Source organism: Melospiza georgiana, chromosome 22 (genome assembly GCF_028018845.1).
Source record: "Melospiza georgiana isolate bMelGeo1 chromosome 22, bMelGeo1.pri, whole genome shotgun sequence".
Classification (NCBI taxonomy): domain Eukaryota; kingdom Metazoa; phylum Chordata; class Aves; order Passeriformes; family Passerellidae; genus Melospiza; species Melospiza georgiana.
In genome coordinates, this window is record NC_080451.1 from 6,343,828 (window position 1) to 6,361,929 (window position 18,102).

General features: G+C 39.9%; 2 protein-coding genes across 4 annotated transcripts in view; one reads left to right on the plus strand and one right to left on the minus strand.

The window, feature by feature from the left end:
* Positions 1–18,102, minus strand: part of MTOR (mechanistic target of rapamycin kinase) — a 71,606-nt gene that overhangs the window by 40,371 nt on the left and 13,133 nt on the right. For 2 of the 3 annotated variants that reach the window (XM_058039253.1, XM_058039255.1), the window contains 10 exons: positions 17,459–17,500; positions 16,274–16,360; positions 15,518–15,685; positions 13,941–14,053; positions 13,323–13,485; positions 12,975–13,067; positions 12,182–12,328; positions 11,250–11,392; positions 10,583–10,745; positions 10,327–10,472 (listed from right to left, as the gene is read on the minus strand). In XM_058039253.1, the coding sequence (XP_057895236.1) occupies positions 10,327–10,472; positions 10,583–10,745; positions 11,250–11,392; positions 12,182–12,328; positions 12,975–13,067; positions 13,323–13,485; positions 13,941–14,053; positions 15,518–15,685; positions 16,274–16,360; positions 17,459–17,500 (1,265 nt within the window). The remainder of the gene's footprint in view (positions 1–10,326; positions 10,473–10,582; positions 10,746–11,249; positions 11,393–12,181; positions 12,329–12,974; positions 13,068–13,322; positions 13,486–13,940; positions 14,054–15,517; positions 15,686–16,273; positions 16,361–17,458; positions 17,501–18,102) is intronic. The other variant, XM_058039254.1, reaches the window with a different exon arrangement.
* On the plus strand, positions 330–8,165 carry ANGPTL7 (angiopoietin like 7). The gene is made up of 5 exons (XM_058039257.1): positions 330–708; positions 2,692–2,795; positions 3,132–3,326; positions 5,067–5,265; positions 7,996–8,165. The coding sequence occupies exons 1-5, from the start codon at positions 330–332 to the stop codon at positions 8,163–8,165; spliced, it is 1,047 nt and encodes a 348-aa protein (XP_057895240.1).

Consider the following 18,102-nt stretch of genomic DNA (forward strand, 5'->3'; position numbering starts at 1 on the left):
ACCTTTCCTGGCTGAAACCTGTTCCAATTTCACCCTGTAAATACCTGATATGAACTGGGAGGGGCCAGCAAGCTCTTCATAGTTTCAGGGGGGTGGAGGTAAACAGAAAAATAGTATATAAGATGCTTTGAGACAGACTTTTAAAGTGCATAGGCTCTGACAGGAGGTGTCTGAAAAAAAAAGAAGCCACTTCCTCAGGCTCCACCTTCAGAGCCTCTCTTCATTGGAAGCAAGGAAGGTACCAGGCTGCTGCAGGAAATTTTACACCTACCCCAGCTGCATTCAGCCTCCTGCAGTCAGCTGGAAGGTTTCTGTTGCTGTAAGCAAAAATGCCAGCAAGACCCAGGGTTCAGCTGGCATGGCTCTGCATTGTCACTGTGTCCGTGGTGATTTACCCAGCCCTGCTGCACAAACCTCCCAAGAGGAGGACGAGCAACGGGAACGCACAGCTGAAGATGCCGGGCTGCTGCGAGGAGATCAAGGAGCTCAAGCTGCAGGTAGCCAACCTGAGCAGGATGCTGCAGGAGCTGAGCAAGAAGCAGGAAGGGGACTGGGTGAACGTGGTGATGCAGGTGATGGAGCTGGAAGGCAGCACCAAGCAGATGGAGTCGCGCCTCGTCGACGCCGAGAGCAAATACTCCCAAATGAACAACCAGATTGACATCATGCAGCTGCAGGCAGCTCAGATGGTCACACAGACATCAGCTGGTAAGGAGGGAGTCACCAAGCTCCCAGATACTCCTCTCACTGCACACTGAATGCCTGGTTCCTAGGGCTAGCATGTCCTGCTAATGTAGCAAGCATGCACGCTGAAAACTGCTGCTGAGGCAGTGACTCTGAGGAAAGTAGCTTGAATTTCTTCATCTGTATTTTTAGATCTATGTCTGTTTTTAAGGAGTGCAGAAAGTGAACAGATATTGCATTTCTACAGTGAGGAATTCAGTCTATATTCATTTTCTGTTACATATTTCATTTTCTGAGCACTACACTAGCAATCCTAAAAGAAGGGGAGCTGGCTTGGTAAGGGAATGGCTCTGGCAGTAAAAACCGCTGAGCTCACAGCACTGACAGGGGACTAGAAATTGTTAAAACAATTAGAAATGCTCTCCAGGAATTACCAAAGATTTGTATCTTTAGTATCTTTATGACTATCTCTGAACCAGAGTAAAAAAAACAAGAGTTATCCATTATTTTTGAATGATAATTCTTAAAAATTCAAGGCTGAATTCTTAAAAATTCAATCTACAAGGCTGTAGATTGAATACAAACTGTGATATAGAATACAATCTGTGGTTTATACCTAGCCAGACCACAGTTAAATTCTTCAAAATTCTCTTCCCTGAGGGAAAATGTCACTGCACACAGTGATTGCACAGGCCTGTACTCAATGTGGAATGCAGGTGCATTTTTAGGTCAGCTACCTGTAAAGGCACTTCTAGAAAAAAGCATCCTCTTTGCTGACTTTTCTCTTCAAATGAAATGCACTGCAAAGAGCTTAAATTGTCTCAGTCTCAACTGGGTTTGCCAACAGACTTCATGTTTTTTTAACATTAAGGAAGAACTTCTAAATCTATTTACTTAATTCTTCCTCTAAAAGGAAGGAAATTCTTCCTCTAACCACCTGGTTAGTTTTGACACATCACTATTTACAGTAGACCTTTAAAAAAAGTTATGCCATAACAAGGCTCTTTAAAGCTGAAGAAAAAACAGTTAAACATAGCAGAAACTGGCCCAGAAGGAATTTAAGACAGATGTTTCTCACCTCACCAGGTAACAGACATTTTTGAAAGCATCCTCTTTGCTGACTTTTCCCTTCAAATGAAATTCACTGCAAAGAGCTCAAATTGTCTCAGTCTCAACTGGGTTTGCCAAAAGACTTAATTTAGTCTTCTTAACATTAATGAAGAACTTCTAAACCTATTTACTTAATTCTTCTTCTAAAATAGTTCTACCTGGTTGGTTTTGACACATCACTATTTACAGTAGGCCTTAAAAAAAGTCACACCAAAACAAGGCTCTTTAAAGCTGAAGAAAAAACAGTTAAACACAGCAGAAACTGGCCCAGAAGGAATTTAAGACAGATGTTTCTCACCTCACCAGGTAAGAGACATTTCTGAAACCTGTCAGACATTATAAAGCCTTGCTTCAGCTCATTTATCCTCCTCAGAATTTTACCATCTTCGAGCCAGCTCCTGCACCAGGAGGAAAAGGCTTTCACAGGCTGAGTGAGTGCAGTTAAAAAGCACTTTTTCTGTCACAGATGCCAGTGCAGAAAGGGCTGAACAAATATTCCTCATCCTCAAACCTGGTCAACCTGCTCACAACTCAAAACAGGCACCTCACAGAAGGCTTGGGCATTTATTGGATCAATATTTAATACTGACTAAGGAGTTAGCAAATATACTTTCCAGCACAGACACACAGTGGCAATAAGAAAGCAGAGATGTCTTTTTGCACAGCAGAGGTTAAAAAAAAATTAAATAAATAAATTAATAAAAATCACAAAATCCCAGTATTTCAACACCTTTGCCAATGCATACACTCCTCAAAATGAAGACATTTCAGGAAAACATTTAGACTTGTGGAAAGCCTTCATTTCTCCTTGAACTACAAACTAAAATTTGCAGAAAGCACCTTCACAGAAGAGGAGTTCCTGCTGCTCATATTCTCATTTTCTGGTTCTGATTCAAGTAGATGCTGTTTATGACTGCTCATCACTTTACCAGAGGAACTACAGAATTTCTGGTGTTTACAAGTTACCTCCTGATGAATTTTTGGGAATTCCAGATCTGGAGGTAAGGCAATATTCAGTATACAACGTATATTACATGTCTTTTAAAATATAACCAAGAAATTACTGATTTCAATACTTTCATTTCAGAGATGAAAAAAGCACACACTAAGTTTTGGTACCCTGCATTTGCCATCAGCATTTTTATGTAAGCAAACTTAAAAGGATGGGAAGAGTGTGTGTACATTTAAGAGAGAAAACAGAAAAAGGGTTTATCTAATAATTTTTTGCCATGTAAGTTTCTTCAGGTTGTGAAATCTGTAACAATGCTTCGTGTTAAGAGAGCTGCACCTTCCTAAGGGTACTGACAAGTGCCCACTGCCTTTTTTTCGTGTTCCAGGTGTTCTGTGACATGGAGACAGATGGAGGAGGCTGGACTGTCATCCAAAGGCGTAAAGTTGGCTTGACATCGTTCAATAGGGACTGGAAACAATACAAGGAAGGATTTGGCAATATTAGGGGAGATTTTTGGCTGGGAAATGAAAATATCTACAGACTTTCAAGACGCCCCACTGTCCTGCGAGTAGAGCTGGAGGTAATGAATAAACTCTTAATTTCAGCAGCAAAAGGCTTTTTTATTCCCCAGTACCAGACATCATCTCCTGTCTTTTAGGAGGCCCAAAGAATTTGCATGCTTTAATTACAGGCAAGAGTTTGCATTGTGTTACCCTCAATTTCTTCAGTCTGCTCAAGGCTTGAATTTGACTTACACTAGTTTATAGCTTCATTTTATATACTTTATAGTACTTTATATACTAGTTCATAGTACAATATCTTTTAGGGATGGGATTTGTATAAACTGAAAGGCTCAATTGTTGAGTTTGTGAGGTCCCCAGGATGAGGTGAGAGATGAGGAATCTGACTCCATGTTCTCAGAAGGCATATTATATTATATTATATTATATTATATTATATTATATTATATTATATTATATTATATTATATTATATTATATTATATTATATTATATTATATTATATTATATTATATTATATTATATTACATTATATTATATTATATTACATTACATTATATTACATTATATTACATTATATTACATTATATTATATTATATCAGCTATACTAAAACTATACAAAAAAAAAGATACAAACAGAAGGCTTAACAAGAATGATCATGAAAAACTCGTGACTGACTCCTCAGAGTCTGACACAGCTGATGGTGATTGGTCATTAAGTAAAAGCAATTCACATGAAACCAATCAAACATGCACCTGTTGCTAAACAATCTCCAGCCACATTCCAAAGCAGCAAAACAGGGAGAAGCAAATGAGATAATATTGGTTTTTCTCTGAGGCTTCTCATCTTCCCAGGAGAAGAAATCCTGGTGAAGGGATTTTTTCAGAAAATGTGGAAGCGACACTTAATATTTAAAAGTCACTGTATCAGAGAGGAAAAATATTACTTGAGGCAGCATGCTGACACAAGGATACTGAATGCAAGAGCTCCACATCAGGTTTCCTACACATTGTACAGCACCAGTGCAGATAAAACTTGGAAATTTTATCTTGTTTTCAAGTTTTATCAAGTGTTTCATGCCTTGCTCTAGAAAGTTCATTTGTCTTAACAGAGCAGTTTCTGCAGTCTCAGACAGTAAAAATACATGTATATAATCATGGATGTTGAAGTCTTTTTCATATCTGCTCTAACAGCACTGATTTCTTCTCCCTGTTGTGTGCAGGATTGGGAAGGTAACACACACTACAATACCAGCAGTTCATCCTGAGCCATGAATTAAACAGCTACAGGCTCTTTGTGGGGAACTACACAATCTGTTTCCTACAATTTTGTACAGTACCAGGCAGATAAAACTTGGAAGTTTCATGCTTTGTTCTGGAAAGTTCCTTTGCCTTAACAGAGCGGTTTCTGCAGTCTGAGACATGTATATAATCATGGATGTTGGAGTCTCTTTTGTAACTGTTCTAACATCACTGATTTCTTCTCCCCTGTTGTGGGCAGGACTGGGAAGGTAACACACGCTATGCCCAGTATGGGCACTTCACCCTGAGCAATGAAATCAACAACTACCACTGTAGGGAACTACTCTGGAACTACACAATCTGTTTCCTACAGATTGTACAATACCAGTGCAAATAAAATTTGCAAGTTTCATGCTTTGCTCTGGAAAGTTCCTTTGCCTTAACAGAGCGATTTCTGCAGTCTGAGACGGTAAAAATGTATGTATATAACCATGGATGTTGGGTCTTTTTCACAACTGCTCTAACAGCACTAATTGCTTCTCCCCTCCTGTGTGCAGGACTGGGAAGGAAACACACGCTATGCCCAGTATGGGCACTTCACCCTGAGCAATGAAATCAACAGCTACAGGCTCTTTGTGGGCAACTACAGCGGCAACACCGGGCGGGACTCCCTGCGCTACCACAACAACACGGCCTTCAGCACGAAGGACAAGGACAACGACAAGTGTGTGGATGACTGTGCCCAGTTCCGGAAAGGTAAAGCACACAAAATGTCACTGGTGGGTTGGATGTGACACACACATGTGATTAGGGGCTGCTCTGGATCAAAAGTCTCCATCAGAACTGACTCATGTCCTTCACCATCGCCTTAAAGCTTCTCTGCCAGAGGGAAACCTGAGCAGCAGATCCTGTCATGGAGGAGGCTCCATTCCACCACCACCAGAGCTCCTGCAGGCCTGGACTTGTCTCCATGTGCCAACTGCAACACCCAGCCAGGCAAAAGTGTCTGTGGGGTGAAACACCACACACCCAGCCAGGCAAAAGTGTCTGTGGGGTGAAACACCACACACCCAGCCAGGCAAAAGTGTCTCTGGGGTGAAACACCACACATCCCACAGCCAAAAGTGTCTCTGGGGTGAAACACCACACACCCAGCCAGCCAAAAGGGTCTGTGGGGTGAAACACCACACACCCACAGCCAAAAGTGTCTGTGGGGTGAAACACCACACACCCAGCCTGCCAAAAGTGTCTGTGGGGTGAAACACCACACACCCCACAGCCAAAAGTGTCTCTGGGGTGAAAACATCACAGTGCCACTGTCTGGTTCAGCACCAAGGGCCAGACAAGCTCAGGCACACCCCATCTGGCTATATTGGTAATTATTCAGATAATTAGGGTCTAAGAAGAAAAAAGGTTTTTATTTTGCGTGTTCTTCAGTGTCGTGGTTTGAAAAGGAAGTGAGTTTTTTTAAAGGCTTTAGTCAAACCTATAAGTGCTCAGATTTGCACCTGGTGTAGTCACCATGACATCCAGCTTATATACTTTTAACAAATCGTGATTAAGTCATTAAGTCATTAATTACATCATAATAACTTATACTCATTGGTGCAAAGCAATTAGCATCAATATAATTGGCAAAAGTTTTACAGAAATTTAATAAGGCATGTATACACATCGACTTATGCATATAGTCTGACTTATAAAAATTTTCATGTATCTTTTCTAATCTGTTTCCATGCTGATGGCCTTGCCTTCTTCCTTGCTATAGATACACTTGAAAATCATCAATAGTTATTTCTTCTACTACTCAGCTTTGTTTGCAGACCAGCTGTCAAGCCCCTCCATACTTCCCTCTTTTTGTATTTGAGTGACAAACACAACTGACAAGGATTTTTGCAGGGCCCAATGCAAAAATCCAAGCAGACAAGGGAGACACAGGGCAATAATTACAATCACCAACAAAATTAACAATCCAGTCTCCAACAAGGCCTTAAGCCAGTGATGCCCCAGCTCTTGAAAAAAGTATTCAGCCATTCCAATCCATCATCCACTTGTAAGTAATTGCTTTGTCCTGTTGTGCCTAAGAAGGTTCTCCCTGCATCCCTTCCTGTCCTGAGAGAGCTGCTTGGGTCAGGTGTAGAGAGCCCAGCTCTCCCTCTTTTCCATGCAGTTAGTAACATCTGAATGGCAAATCAAGGGAGAGGTGAACCATTCTGGACAATACACTTGTGTGGGAAACCTGGCAGTTGAAGCTGATTTATAGAGCCAGACTGTCACCATCATGTTTTCCGAAAGAATCCCTTCACCAGGATTTCTTCTCCTGGGAAGCTGAGAAGCCTCAGAGAAAAATGGAAACAGTATTATCTGATCTGCTTCTCCTGTGTTTTATTGCTTTGGAATGTGGTTTGGAGATTTTTCATCCAACTGGTCATTGTTTGATTGGTTTCATGTGAATTGTTCCAACTTAATGACCAATCATAGTCCACCTGTGTCAAGGCTCTGGAGAGTGGCAAATTTTTAATTAGTATCTTGTTAAGCCTTCTCTAAGTATTCTTTAGTATAGCTTTCTTTAATATAATATAATACATAAAATAATAAATTAGCCTTCCAAGAATGTGGACTCAGATTCATAATTTCCTTCCTGCCACAGAGGACCCAGAAAATACCACAGCAGACTGTGTATTACAGACATCAGTACTCTTAAAATAACTGAGTGCTCTCCCCTACATGAAGTTATCCAGTCCATTATAGTGTCTGCCAGACTATCTCACATGCTGATAAAATACAGTGAGACAGGAAGTTATTCCTTAATATCTATCAGGTTCTTATTTTTTCTTATATTTTTTTAAGTTTTCAAATCCTAGTATTAGGCACCTGTAATTCTCCTCCTGTATTCACCTCCACATTCACTTGACTTGTGGTCTTTATTACAACCCTATTATTGTGATCTTTATTACAACCCTATTATTGTGATCTTTATTACAACCCTAATACAAGCCTCTAATTTCAGAGGTTGTTCTCTTAATTTTAGTATCTTTGAGTTCTGTCAAAGATAATTATCTTCATTACATCCTGCTCTTTAATTTCCCCGTTGTGTCCCACACAACATGCAAATAAAACTGTTGATCTCAGTCTCAGTAAATACTCAGAGAGTTCAGGAACTTTTTAAACACCTTAAGATGCTCTAGAGTGAATTACCCAGATTAATTTCCTATGCTAATTCACCGAGTCAGAAACACATCAAGGAAATATTCTAAGAGGAATGAGCAAATAAATTAAAAGCTAGTGGACTAATTTGACTATAGAGCTGTAATGCCTCTAAGTTCCTAAATGTCTATGTTAAGTTTTAAATTTATCAGCAACCTCAACTATTACAGCCCTCTGCTCACTGTCCTCCGGAACAAGAAGTAATCATTAACACAAATTAATGATATAAATATAATTAATATAAATTAATGCCAGGAATCTCTTCTCTGTCCTGACAAGGTGGGTATTGGTACAACTGCTGCACAGATTCCAACCTGAATGGGGTTTACTACCGCAGAGGAGAGCACACCAAGAACATGGATGGCATCACCTGGTACGGGTGGCACGGCTCCACGTACTCCCTCAAGAGAGTGGAGATGAAGATCAGGCCAGAGGATTTCAAACCATAGAAGAAATCAATGCCTGATTGTACAGCTGCATGACTTCACCATGCAAAAGGTGGGCAATAAACAGCCAAATAATGTTTTATTTCATCCAATACATGCAACAGCTATGTACTGGTGATGTACACAAACACTGTGACACCAGTCACAGCCACCAGTACTATCAGGACTCAGGCTTGTTTCCTTCTCTTCAGGCTCTTTCCAAAGGGAAAAATATTGTGTTAGAGTAGCTTAGAACTGAATGCACTTATAGCACCTTCAGAAAAGCCATGGGTGTGTTTTCACTAGCAGTGTGATTGCTGGGTTGCCTTAGTACTATTAACCAGATAGGCAGGGACTGAAAAGCAAAAGCCTCCTGGCTTCCTTTCCTTCAGTGTCTGGAGCAAGCACTGCTAAGCAACTTCCTTCAAGAAGTACTCAAACCACAAAAGTTGTAGACTCATTTCAAGCCAGAGGAATCAATCAGAAGTGCCCCTGATGCACTTTTCTTTAGTGTAGAGTAAGTTGCTTACTTTCCCACAGAAGAAAGAACAAAGCTCAAAAATGTTGTGTTAATTTGCATTGTCCAGATTCTCCCCTGACCTTTTACTGCCACCTCCTGCTGCTGCCTCAAATCATTCCCACTGAAGGCTGCCCTGAAAAACAGTAACACTGGAGGAGGATTTGTCCCATGGGCCCTCCAATGTTTATTTCTATCCACACAGATCACCTAAATGCTGATAAACTAGAAAAACAACTTCCTGGGCTGTTTCCAACCTGTGTTCAGGTTAGAATACAAACTTGGTGTATATCAGTAAGGCTGAGAGTGAGCAACAGCTTAGCAAGCCAAAAAACTCAACTCCAACACTTAAACCCACTGTATCCACAAGCAGAACACCAGTACACACCAGAGAATCAATCCCTAAGTGCCAAAAGTTATTTCACTGTAAGGGAATGTTTGCTACCACAGCAGACTGAGGAGTACCAAAATCTGTTCCAACTTCCCAGGTGGAAGTTACCTAGAGATAATCTGTCAAAAATAGTAAACTTCTCCCTCACATAGCCCAGTGTTAAAGATAACAGTTAAAAAAGAATGAGACTCCTCCTATAGCCCTACCATTGCTTGAATATGTTGGAAAATTATCATTATAATTAAGATATCTATTTTTATTCACCTTGAAGAGAGATTGAATCTAGATTAGGTTGTTCAGTCCTGTGTGAAATGGAAGAGAAAGATGTCTTGGGAATTCACATATGTTTGAATATTCATAATGCAATTTTCAACTGTGTGGAACTATAATTGGAACTATTTTAACTGTGGTCTATAATGGATTTTTAAAGGTTTCTAAAACGTTTTCATTTCTAATAAATGGTTTCATTTTTAAGTGTGCTTTATGTCAATTCTTTGCTCCTTAACTTGCTTTTTGATACACAAAAAACCAACTGCATAAGCAACTGAGACCAAGAAAAAAATACACTGAATTCTCTGTTTTTCTCAATAACATGAGGCAGAATGAAGGGTGAAAAAATAATAGAGGAGAAAAAAATTGGAAATTCCTCAATTCCAAGGAAGTAGGAGGGTTGAAAAATTCACTGCATAAAGACAAAGTTAAGTTTTTGCTCAACCAAAATCAATTTGTTCATCTCAAATAGCTGAGCTAACATTTCTGTGATATGGAATAGAGACTCACATTTTAAACCATGTAGTTTAGCATCAAATCCTGTGCAGGTTACTTCAGGCTAACATCTGTGTCACTGACCAAGCTCAGAAACAACACAATTTATAATATCTTCTGTCTGACATGAGAGCAATGACACCTATCTAAGCTAAATCAGCAGAATGTGATGAGGAATTTTAATTAAGAGCTTCAACTTTTCTGACTTATTTATATGCAGGTATAGAAATCTGTCTCATTTAACCTGCAGCCATTTCATGACATTCCATAGTGAACTGGAAGGGTGAGAGAGGGGAATCAGAACTTTTTCCTGCAAAACATCCCTGGGCTTCTATCATAGTTTTAACCACACAGTAGAAGGACAGAACTCAGCAGCTAAAATTGCACATTTTCAAGTAGTTTAACAACATCTTGTGACAGAGTGAAGTCCAAAGAACTGTCTAGATTAATCCTGGTGGTATCTTAAATTGTAGCTACTACAAGAGCAGAAATCTCACCAGTTATGGTCCTACCTGATAAGAGACTCCAGGATAGCTGGGGTGGGACCCTTTTGAAATTCCAGCTCTTTGTAGTGAAGGGCTTTGGCATAAGCTCGACATTTGGCAGCTCTTTCCCCCAGAAGGACAATGCCATTGTCATCTCTCAGAGGCAGGGGGCCCTGGGAAGGACACACACATCAGAAACAGGATGAGTATTACATAGCCATGAATTCCACACAGAATAACCACCAAAATAGCAATAGAAGGAGCTGCCCAACAGCATCTCTACCTTGTCACTGTGCTCCATGAATTCTGCCAAGTTCAGTAGGGTCTGAGTGACTTCTGCAATGTCCTGAGAAGTCAAGGCCAGCTCAATGCTTCGGATCAGCTCATCCTGCTGGTCCTCGTTCAGTTCAGACCAGCAAGAAACAAAGGCAGCATTGAAGAGGTCTCTGGGGAGGAACACAAAACAGTGTGAGGTGGGGATTCATGAGAAAAAGTCTGTTTGACAGTGGGCTCATCTTCTTACCCAAAGAGAGCTAAAAAATACACTTACATGCCTGCCTGCAATAAGCAGTGATTAGTTTGATAAAGCTAACTTCATTTAAAAAATACAGAATAGGCTGGTATATATACTACAATAATAGAAATATTGTGCTATTAAATACTCAATACAAATATTTCATATTCTGCTGCTTTTCCATCCTCACTTATGTGCATTACCTTCTTTCTGGACTAACATGCAGAATTTCAATGAAAGATTTTGTGCACATCATGGAGCAGCCAACTAGGAAGGGTGGGAATGAAATCAAGCTGTTGGCTCTTTGATTTATGCCAAAGCAGGAACTGTCTCTATTTATGAAACCTAAGAGCTTCCAAATAACTTTCTTTTTTCCTTATAATATCCGGCCTCCATCTGCCATTTCAAGTGAGATAAAAACCCAGAAATTCTGTACCGAGCCATGGGATTATAGGCCTGAGCCAGGGCCCAACATGAGCGCAGGGATGGTGAGGAAGAATCCTTCAGCAGCTCCAAACTCAGCCTCCTCAACCATTCCAACCAGTCATCCTTGGAAACTCTTCTTGCTGCTCCCCAGGCCTGCAGTACAAAGGAAGGTAATTCACCAAACAAAGCTTTAATTATCCAAGAGCACAAGAAATCCGTCAGCAGGCAGCATTACTTCCTCACAGCTCCAAACCACATGCTGAGAATTCCTTTTCAATTTCCTGAAATCCATTACCTTTACCAGATAATCTGCAGTACTTAAATCTCATGTCTAAGAAATCTTCCCTAAATGCATTCCTGCCATGACATGGCAAGCATTTAACATGAACAATCCTTTCTCTGCAAAAATACACGTTGAGCTGAAGGCACTGTTGAAACATCAGCTTAGAATACTTAATGCATCTAGAATTACATTTTTCAGTCCAGCATTTTCAAACAAATCCATCCCATTACTGAACTGTGTGCTGCATGCATGCACTGTTCAAACTAGCCAGTGCTTAGCTATTAAGTTCTGCCTTCAAGAAAATGTAGAACTAGGATGTAAGAGGAGCAAAAGCAAAAATACAAAAAATGGTAGAGGCTCTGAAAAAGATGTCCCTATTGGCAAGAGATTATTCATTGTGATCTACAAAGTCTTGTTCATACTTAACAAGCAAGTGTAAAGGTTACTTCACAGCCACTCACTATCTTAAAAGTTGCTCTGCACCCCCTAATTTTAAAGAGTCTCAGACACTACTTTGACTTCAGTTTTGTACAGAAGAGAAAAGCAACATAAAAGCAATTTAAATAAATGAAGTTCAGATGCATCAGACAAAACTCCTTCAGTGTGACACATCAGCTCCCTTCAGCAGCAAATTCACACTATGAAGGTTCTGGTCTTACCTTCTGCAGGTTGATGGTGCTCACATGCAATTTCTTCATGGGACCTGTTTCCACAGGACCAGTGGCTGAAGTTTCTCCCTGGTTGCTTCTCAACATTCGATGCTGATAAATCAGGGGATCCTCCTCTTCATCAGCAAGAGTGTAACCCTACAAGAATTGGTTTACAGTGAAGATCACACCACACATACAGAAGCAATTCTTGACAAGCCAAAAAAAAGAGCAAAATCTTGCAGCAAAATCTGTGAAGCAAATAAGCATGTGTTGTTATAAAGATTACACCTTATAAGCCAGAGAACTCTAAATTATATACCTTTGCTATTCAAGGTAACTGTCAAGAACTCTCAGCTCCCAGTATAAAAAGCCAAAATAATGTACATTGAAACAAGCACTATTGCCTATTTGACTTGTAAACCAGTTGTAAACTGTAAACCAGTTACTAAATTTTTAAAATGTAAGACATTCCACAGAAAATACTGAGATAACAAGGTCTCCTCAAGTCCAGAAACTATGGGAAAAATAGGATAAATTCACATTTAAGAAAAGAATAGTGATGACACTGGCTACAAGTCTAAGTTCTTCCCTAGAACTTGACATGATTTTTCTGTAGGAAATATTTAATATCATTAGACAAAAAATTTCCCCATTGCAACCTCAAAGTTGCATTAAAAAGCTGCACTTAACACAGAAACAGAGCAACAACCACTCCTCATTTTATGAGCAAATCCAAGTGAAGGTTCCAGCTACATTTGTTTCAACATGACAATATCCCAAAACTGTACACCTGTCAGCTTACCTTTACAATTCTGCAGATGAGCACATCATAGCGTTGATGGTTAATTCTGTGTCGCACCAGGACTTTGTTCACCATGGGGATAAAAATTTGGTACTGTAAAAGGGAATGCACCACAAACTTGTTACTCAGTGGCACCAAGAGCAGCAAAATTCCATCTCATTGTTTCATTGATGAGAAACAAATTCTGACAGTTTAATTTCTGTAGCTCTCAATTCCAGAAACAATTAAGAGAAGAAAAATCAGTTCTCTTGGAAATCCATGAGTACATTACAAAATTTCAAATTTAAAGCCTTGATCTCTGGGACAGTCACACCTCCTGTGAGCTTTCAAGCCAAAGAATAATATTACCTTCTTTCCCAGCTGGAACACCAGAGAGGAGAGGGTGTCCATGGCAGTTGTTCTTAGCTCAGGGCTCTGATCTAGTGTTCGTACGATGGGGTGAATAATCCGCGACGCGTAATCCGTGAAATCCAGGGACTCTGTCAAGCGATCCACTGTTTCCAGAGCAGCTCTTAAGTCAGAGAAAAAACAGGGAAGAACTTATCCCAGAGTGTCAAGAAAAAAATAAGAAAAATTATTAAAGTGCTCAGTCCTCCTAGGTTTAATAACAATACGAAAAACAGGCCACAGAACTCTGTTAAAGCAGCTAGGACTTGCAGGACAGTTTGCAAGTGACTAAAACACCGGCAGGTGAGAATCAGAAAATTTTAAAAACCCCAAAGAGACAACAACAACAAAGAAACCCAAACAACCAACCAACCAACCAACCAAAACCCACCAAGAAACCCAAAAAATTAGTAACATCGCTGTAATGTCCAAACAAAAATAACCTTCCACAATGATTTAACACAGAAAAGCTGAGGAAGGGACTAAATGGTAATTAACTGTAAATGTTCAGCTACTGCAGAACTTGGATATCTCAGGTAAAATTACAAAGAGAGAGATTGCAAAGCCACCAGCACTTACTTGCGAGCCACCACAGGGACATCTGGGGCATCAAACAGCTTTACAATAGGAGGTAGTAACAAATGAAGGTAATCATCCAGGTTAGCTCCAAAGAGCTGGATTGCATTAAGGAGCTGAAGAGAAAAATCACAGAACACTAGAATGTCAAAGAGTTTGAACAGATCTTCAAGATCATCTAGTCACAACCCTCCTGCCATGGGCAGGGACACCTTCTACTAGAGCAGGTTGCTCAAGGCCATATCCAGCATGACTCTGAACCCTGTCAATGTTGGGGCATCCATAAATTCCATGCACCTGTTCCAGTGTCTCACCACCCATGCAGTAAAGAATGTCTTCTTAATGTATAACCTAAATTTCCCTTCTTTCAGTTTGTACCTGTTACTCCTGCTCCTGTCACTACAGCTCCTGACAAAGTGTCTCTCTCTGGCTGCCCTACAGCTCCTTTCATATCTCCATACAACCTTTTCCTCTCCAGGCTGAAGAGGCCCAACTTTCTCAGCCTGACTTCATAGGGAAGGTGCTCCAGTCCTTTTATCAACTTTGTGGCTTCCTCTGGACCTGCTCCAACAGTTTCATGTCCTTCTTACACTGAAGACATCAGAACTGTACATATTGCTCCAAGTGGGGTCTCACAAGAGTAGAATAGAGGGGGAGAATCAAATCCTTCAACCAAAAGGACCCAGTGTGACTCAAAGTCATGGATGAGATCCATTTCAAACAAGTCAGCATTTGTTGCCACATTTCTCTTCACAGAGAAAAGCCAGTCACAATTCTTCCCAAGAATTATTTCTGGGTTTCACATTCTCTGAAGCTCAGAGAAAGGAAAAACAATTCTCATCATTTGCTGTGCATGTGTTGTACCAAAGTAGAATGCAATAAGGAGACTGTGATAGTAATAGTGAAGTGATGGTGTTTTGTTTCCTTGGCCTGTCAGGGCCAGGTGTGTATATGTGTGGAGACTCTTGGCTGATAGTCACAAAATTCTGTACAGTTGTGTGCATAGTTAAGTGCTTAGCAAATTCAGTTTAGATGTAATATAATATAAAATCTATAATCTATAATATATAATATAAAACATATAATATAATATATAACATATTATATATTATATAATATAATAGCTGAGCACGGCAGGCTGGTGTCACAGACATCTTTTATGAAAAATCCTTTCCTTAGGATTTTTCCTCTTGAGAAGCTGGGAGGCCTCAGGAACAAAATGTAAACAATGGTTATCTGCTGCTGTGGAATGCAACAGGTGCATCTGGGATTGGTCTCATGTGGTTGTTTCTAATTAATGGCCAATCACAGTGAGCTGGCTGAGACTGTCCGAGCCACAAACCTTTGTTATCATTCCTTCTTATTCTATCCTTAGCCAGCCTTCTGATGAAATCCTTTCTTCTATTCTTTTAGTATAGTTTTAATATAATATATACCATTAAATAATAAATCAAGCCTTCTGAAACATGGAGTCAGATCCTTCTCTTCCCTCATCCTCAGAGCCCTGTGAACACTGTCACAGGCTGGGAACAGCTGCCTGGGCAGTGCCAGAGCACAGCAGCCCCTGCAGCCCCACTCACCTTCACAGACACAATGCGACCCTGACTGTTGTCATGCATGAAGACCCGTAACATGTGAGGGATGAGCTGAGGCAGGTAAAGCTTGAATTCACCTCCTAGAGCTACCACAATCTGCTCAATAAGTAGGATAATTGTGCTCTGTATGGAGTTGTTCATAACCCAGAAGTCCTACAGAAGAAAGGAAAAAAAGGGAAAAAAAATTTCAGCAGTTCTTCAGCTGAGCTGAAGAATTCCAATTTCCTGAATTCCAATTACAGGAAAAGCAAGCTGTAGGAGATAGTCTGTAGATAAATTCAAGATTGCAAGGAAGGACTGTACTTTCTGTTTTTAAAACACTCTGCACTTCCAGTACATTTATAGTGGTTGAAAACAACCTCTGGAAAATTGATTTTTTCCTAATCCTTCCACAAGTTTGCAAATATATAGTGAAAATTATGTGAAATGACACCTATTTATGAACTCCAGGTATCTCCTGCTAAAACTCTGTTTCTGAAAGTAGTAAGTGCACAAAATCCAAGTGCTGAAAAGAACTCAGCCACTATCAGAACTTGAAGCTACACTTACTTCAGTTACCACCAATAATGTATATTGTAACTTCAAATAAATGGTATTTCAAAATACAATTATTACTTCAAATATATGCAACTCTGCACTTCATATGAACTTCTGAAGTAGCTGATACTTTTGATAAGTTGTTTGAAAAAGACTGAGCACCTTTCTGTGACAGTAAAGTACTGGGATAAAGATTGCACTCACTCTCATCAGGGTGACAATTTCATCCATGTAGGGCCGAATGTGACTTCTCACAAAGGACACCAACATTCCCAGCTGCTGGAACAGGAACTGGAAGGAAGAAATGTGTAATAATCAGTGTAGCTTATCCAAATATCAAAGTCACTGGGTGAAGAGTTTCACAGGCAATTGCAAGCTCATTTATCAAACAAATAGCATGCACAGCTCCCATCTGCTCAAAATCTGGGGCTAAATTCTTGGCAGCTTCAGCTCAGCAGTTTGGGTTTTGTGGGTTTTTATAGGTTTTGGGTTAATTTTTATTGTTGTTGGTTTTTAAGAGGGCAGCAGGGAAGAAAAGTGATTTTGGGCTTATTGGTTGGGTTTCCCCCCAGCTTGCATTAAAGAATAATTTTGCAAGCTCAAAGCCTCAGACCCTCCAGTACACAAACAGGGGTTTATAAAGTCCCAGCAAATCTACAGTGTCAGAACAGACTTGCAAGCACAGGCACCTCAATCACAGTGTATTGTAATTTATGTCTGAAGGATGCTTCCAAAAATTTAGCCCCTAGTCTTTTCCCCCTGCCTGAAAACCAAACTGACACACATTTGAAGATACTCCTTCTGTAATTTTTCCCATCCCCTGCAAGACCTATTGGTGAAAAGTTACTGGGGAACTCAGGTCCTTGCCAGAAAAACTGCATTTTTTTAAAAGATGGTTGATTACACCATTTATTCTTTACCACCAAGAAGAATTTTGACAATTTTATTTGGATACACTATGACAGTTTTACAATTCCTTCCACCACATGACAATTTTAAACATCCAATTGTGACAATGAATTTACTCTTTAAATTGGTATGAAATCATGTGGGTTAAACTGTCCATGTAAAATTGATGTAGTCTATTTTGTCTCTACAAAAACCAGGAAAATGTAAGTTATTGTCTACTAAATTTCATTTCTTCATGCAGTTTTTGAAGACTAGAGTAACAAAATATAATATGGAGCTCATAAAAAGAGATAACACTTTCATGAGAACTAAATAAGAAATAATCTCAGCTTCTTTAGTGAGAACAGTACACATACATTTATAATGTTCAAAGATGAATTTTGAGCTCCGGTACTGTGCCTAATTTTTGATGTAGTGAGAGGATGCTTACATACAGGACAAGGACCTTCCTCTTTTAGGCTTTATGTCACGCTTACCCACCTCAGCTCTTCTCCCCAGTACACTTTCACCATCTTCTTTTACCTGAAAATTTTTAAACAGAGTGTGCACAAGTGCATAGCTTTCAAGCAAGTTAGATCAGTCAGGTCTAGAACTTCAGACAACCCACACATGAGACATTTTCCTCACAATCTGAGTAGCAGTTCAGGCTGGGAGAAAACAGCAGTTCTATAGCAGAGCTGGGATTCTGCTAAGGGAGCACCTATAAAACACAGCAGCAATAACAAGTGCAAACTGCTCTTCACACCCCAGAGCTTTTGGCTGCCTGAAGAAGAGCCTTGGCAAACAGCAGCCATCTCTGGTTAGGTGAGCCTTAAGCCCATCATCATGTTCACACAATTCTCATTTCCTTCTGTAACTGTAAGTTAAGTGGGAAGGAAGAGAAAGCACTGCTATGGAAGCAACACCCATGTTGCTTTAAATGTTAGCAGGCTGTATCAATTTGATTTTTCCTTCTCAGAGATGAGCCAAAGTAAATGACTGCACCAGAAATTTGAAGAATCTACCCCTATTATTTAATAATACTGTTTGCCACAGAGTATTAACACAGATAAGTGGAAGATCTGGAAGCTGCACAGATGTTTTTCTGAACAAGAACAGCTTGGTGAAAACACAGAATCAAATAC